The 5,068-nt window shown below is 44.1% G+C and overlaps 1 protein-coding gene across 3 annotated transcripts in view; it reads left to right on the forward strand.

Annotated features, from left to right (window-relative positions):
* The first annotated feature begins 242 nt into the window (after window positions 1–242).
* LOC119464850 (uncharacterized) overlaps window positions 243–5,068 on the forward strand; it is a 53,671-nt gene continuing 48,845 nt past the window's right edge. For 2 of the 3 annotated variants that reach the window (XM_049655819.1, XM_049655822.1), the window contains exons 1-2: window positions 243–626; window positions 2,527–2,573. In XM_049655819.1, the coding sequence (XP_049511776.1) occupies window positions 509–626; window positions 2,527–2,573 (165 nt within the window). In that variant the 5' untranslated portion in view covers window positions 243–508. The remainder of the gene's footprint in view (window positions 627–2,526; window positions 2,574–5,068) is intronic. The other variant, XM_049655820.1, reaches the window with a different exon arrangement.

Here is a 5,068-nt window from a genome sequence, read left to right on the forward strand (position 1 = left end):
CTTGATGCGAATGAATAAGTGTCGAGGGCGATGCGAGTGTCACCGGCGTGCGCAGCTCTCCCGAGAAGTGTCAACTTATTATTTCTATCGCGATCCTTCTCCTCCACCTTTTCTTAACGGTTTCCTCCTTTATCATTTGCATTTCCCTCCATCACATTCTCTTCCGTCCTCAAACACACTGTGGCGAGGGCGAGATCACGAGAGAAAAAAAAAGAAGCCGTCAGTATAGGATCTTACAACGGACCGCAACTGCTGCGTGCGCCCAGCAGAAGCAAGACTGCGTCGCCGGTCGTCTGCCTCCCGGGAATACGCGTCGTCGCCTTCTGGAACTCGTGGTCTTCGCGCCTGTCTATACTAGAGGACAAATTCCGCGTTCACTGTTGAGGCTCTTGACGTCACGTGATCTCCACAGTGACGTACTGAAGTCCGCAGTGACGTAACTCTCTCGCCAGGTCGTCGGGTTTACGCGGCGACCTCACGACGACGATCTTAACCCGACCTAACCAGGATGACGGGCAGGCCAACGTCGCCTCCGGAATGCGGCAACCTTCTGTTCCATTGGATTTACCTCTGGACGTTCCTGGTCGTCGTGGTACTCCAACCGGCAAGCGCTGGGCTCTGTTCAGGCGAGTGGAATCGCGAACTAGTGCAGCGATTGTCAAAAAAAGAAAGAAAAAAGAGAGATGCGAGGATCGTTTAGTGTACTGGTAAATTCTATAGAATTAAAAAAAAAAGCTGTGTGGGGCTTTTTGTTGTGGAGCATAAACTGTAGATGTGAGAATGCGTCCAATCGCGCCTGCTCTGCAGGTGACCATGAGGCACAATGTCATTCCTGAAGATTATGTCATTTTCTGTTCTTTCTCCGCTTCTCGAAGTTCTCAACAACGTGTGCTCCTGCACACATGCGAGCTTGTGGAACATTTTATGCTAATACATTCACTGACATTTGCGTTCTCTGTTATGTCCAGATACTACACTCAAAAGAACAGTTTACACGCTTTTAGGCTTATGTATAGGACGTATCGTGCGAAACTTTTCTTTCCTAAGCGCTGAGCGCCGGCTACCTCCTGGACCACGAACGGCGTTATCAGCGTGACCTATAACAGTATTGACGGGAAGACAGCGAGCGGACAGTTCTTAAGAAAGGAAGCGCAAGCAAGACAGATGTCGATTATTGTTGCGAGACAAAGATACGCCTCAAAGGCTGTGAACTGTTTTTACAGTGTACTCAATGCCAGCCCGCCTCTAGCTAAAGCACGCAAGGTATTTCCGCAGCCGCTAACTCGGCATGCAGGCAGAGCTCTCCATGTGTAATGCGCAGCATGTGGATCAACTTCCCACCAGCGGCGCTGTTTCGCCCCTTTCGTTCTTCTTATTTACTTGTCTTGTCTATTCCACATAGGAATTCGGCAAAGACATATGGAATCCTTCGTTATGCCGGTAATTTCGTTGTTATATCTGCATAGCGCAAGGTAGGGGGGGGGGGGGAAGGGGAGGGGAGGGGATATCGACAGGAGGCGAACAAAAGACCGGACGAGTGCTGAATTCAAACTGAAATTTATTACACACAAGAGTACGGAAAAGAAAAACATTGCGGTGTGTTACCCCTCCCTGAAGCGTTTGTCCGTGCATATGTTCGCGCGCATGCGCTTTATTACTCTCCCTTTCCTTTTTCCCACTCGATGTTGTGTGCCAGAAGTTTCATTGCGAAGCCAGTGCTCGTGCTGTCATTTCGTCACCCCGTGCCCAAGTTTAATCGTCTTGTGCAGCTATAACATGAAGTCATAGAAACTCGCCCGAGCTCCCGCGCTTCTAAATTTCGTTGTAATGGCGTTCGTTGTACAGGCAGTCGAATGTATGCCCAGCGTTAATCCTGTGTTAAACACATGTGTTAAACTCTATGATGGATGTTACTGCTGTAACGTTATGTATCGTGCTCGCAGATTTTACATGTCTTTTGTACTCATTAACTTTCTGGCATGTACTCTACTTTCATTTCTTTTTGGATTACTGATTAAGCACTGATACTGTGCACAACTAATGCATTTTTGCATCACAGCTGTATTTGCTCTTACCACGCGTGTAACAGTCGAGTTAAAAAAAGTCTAGAGGCCACGGCATCAGCAACAAAAATTTGATTTCTTCAAGCACAGCCGTACAACGTGAAATTGTATTATTGCATGACGATGGTCAAAGAAAAAAAAAACAATTTTAGCGGCGCCTCTGTCACTTAAAATTTTGCACTCGGCTGTACGTCCGTGAGTATCGTCACGATCATTTAATGACTTCTGGCCATGGTCCTCACCATCTTCAACCTCTGATGTTAGAACAAAGGTTCACTTGAGTTGGTGTGAATATCGTGGACAACACGTTCTTTGTTGTCGCTGGCTACTGGCCCTCGTAAAGCTATGTGCCTACGCCTTTCTTGTTAGGGAGGCCTTCAACACGACTTTTGCATGCGCTCTCAATAAACTGAATTAACTATTTACGAAATTACGTCATTCCCCCGTTCCTCCTATATCGCAGTTGGAGAAGCCTTAATGTCGTGTAACAGAAAGTTTCTGCGGCCAAAGGTAAGCGTTAAACACTCCTATTCGAACCTTGGGGTATACGTACAATGACTGCGTAACAAGGCTAATGACGTAGTGTAATCTAAGGGGTGCAAAAAGGCTCAACTTTGTCTGCTTTATTCGTGCACATATATCCCAATTTTCACTAAACTACACCTAAATTTATTGTGCTTAGCTAGGTACTTCTTTGTTTGCTAGCAACCATCCTAAATTCTGTACTAAAATCTAACAAGGTGTTTCCTGAATATGCCAATTGGCGTTTATTTATTCGTTCAGTGTGTGGAAACATTTGTTGTTAGTATAAATGTCTACATTTATATGACAACATACATTTATATATAGACATATGTACAGATGTACGTACATGTCTTACATATACACAGAACCTGCTTTGGTTTGGTTTGGTTTGGTGCCTATAGAAATAGCACAACCCACTACGGGGGATTGGCCATGAACCGGGCGGCAGTGGGAAGAAAAATGAAGGATACCTAAATGGGATTTTCTTACTTAAGAATGAGATAATAAATTAATTATAATCGTTAATATAATTTTCATGCTATAGCATCTTAAAATTTGAAGCAAATATTTTTGTTGTCTTGTGAAAAAAAATAGCATGGCAGTCTCCTTGTTTCCATTAGAAAATTAAATATGGCATCACATACGTTCCTGTTACAGTGTCCTAGTGCCGACGCCCCCAGAGATAGAATGATAGGTAGCGTAATGGTCAATCCAAGTTGGCGGAGGGGACCTTCTAGAAGTCGTTTTCTATGCATGGTGAACCTACGACACTCTATAAAGAAATGATCCATAGTTTCGGGTTCACTGCAATAGAAGCATTGAGGGGAAGGCGCCAAACCAGACATATGGGTATAGAAATGAAGCCTTGGTATTCGGCAACGCATTCTAGTAAACGACACTTCAAATTTTCTTGTTGAACACCATCTGCTGTGCCAAGGAAACCTAAGGTGCTGAAAATCGGTGTTCTTGAGTACACATGATTTGGCATGTTCTTCTTGGACAGAAATTTGTTTAAATCTCGCAGAAGTGACGTATGCCGAACGTCTTAGGATCCTCAGTACCGGGCCGTTAAGAGATGCCGCTGCTAGTGCGTCTGCAGATTCGTTTAAAGTGAGCCCCACGTGCTCTGGCACCCATACCAGATGGATAAGGCGTAAATGTTGGGGGATGGATGAATCAATTTCTCGGAGAATGATAGATGAATTGGGCACTGATAAAGCGGAGCAAACAGACAAGGAGTCGGTTAAGATTACGGCTGAAGTAATAGATGTGGGAAGTTTTCGTAGAGCTATAGATGATCGCTGATAACTCCGCCTGAAATATTGGCGTAAAGTCAGGTAGTCGAAGGGAGAAAGACCAATTTAATGATGCCGAAAAAATACCCACTCCTGCCTTCTCTTCACTGACAGAAGCATCTGTGGCTATTACTGCATTTATTTGGAGGTTCTCGAGGTGGTCATCTAGCAAACTTTTTAGGTATCGAATAGGCAGGAGTTTAGCGTTATTAGGAAATATATCATCGAATTCAACGCTTACTGTCACAGTAGGGAAATTTTGAAAATCCACATCACGGATTGGTATTTCTAATGGCTCTAATAGTTTTCTGTCTCTCCGATCTTTACTCTCATCTTTTTCCTCGCACTGCTGCCCTCTACACCTTTAAAAAAGGTATATTCCACAAATTATAATATCGAATTCTCGAGCTGAATACGAATCAAATAGTAAATACTATTTGATTTGGTTTTTGGACATTAGATATTTCGAATATTCGCACATTTGTAGTGCGCCCTTAGCGTCCGTGCTTGAGTTCTAGATCCAGTCCCGGGAGTGTTAGCCAGCGCCACACACGGTCGTGGCGGATTTTCTGTTGGTTTTCCCCTTCTCTCTGAACAGATAGGCAGGCGTTGTGCCCCCTTCCGGTGGAAGTTGTCAGTCTGCTCCTTAATTGCTTTCCATTTCCTCGGTTTCAAGTGTATATATGTGTTCAAACCAAATAATCAATCAATCAATCATTTACTTACCGTGCCCATGAATAACCCTAAGGTCTAAGTGCTAGCCCCCTGCACATATGTTAAAAAATAAAAACAAACAACAATTAATCTGCAGGGGAATATAAGTAGAAAACACACAATGATTAAAAAGAACAACTATAAAAAGAAAAGTGTACATACAACAAAGCGTTAGGTAAGTACAAGCGAAAAAGGAGGTGAAAGGCAGTGCATCAATGTGTCAAACTATGAACCACGCAAAGCTAGGAACAGAACAATGACACGAGTTATGAAAATATCGAGATCATGAAATAAGGGTATAAAGTCTCGGTATTCGTGGACGGTTGAGTGTCGGTATTGACGGGGAGGAACATGGGAAGGTCTATGTTCTTTTGGGTCTTGCGCGGAGTACTAAACAAGATACAAGTGAGGAGTTCGGGGCAGGTGAGGACACCGTGAAGGGAGTTTTCAAAGAAACGAAGGTCAGTGCGA

The sequence above is a fragment of the Dermacentor silvarum genome, chromosome 9 (genome assembly GCF_013339745.2).
Source record: "Dermacentor silvarum isolate Dsil-2018 chromosome 9, BIME_Dsil_1.4, whole genome shotgun sequence".
Classification (NCBI taxonomy): Eukaryota; Metazoa; Arthropoda; class Arachnida; order Ixodida; family Ixodidae; genus Dermacentor; species Dermacentor silvarum.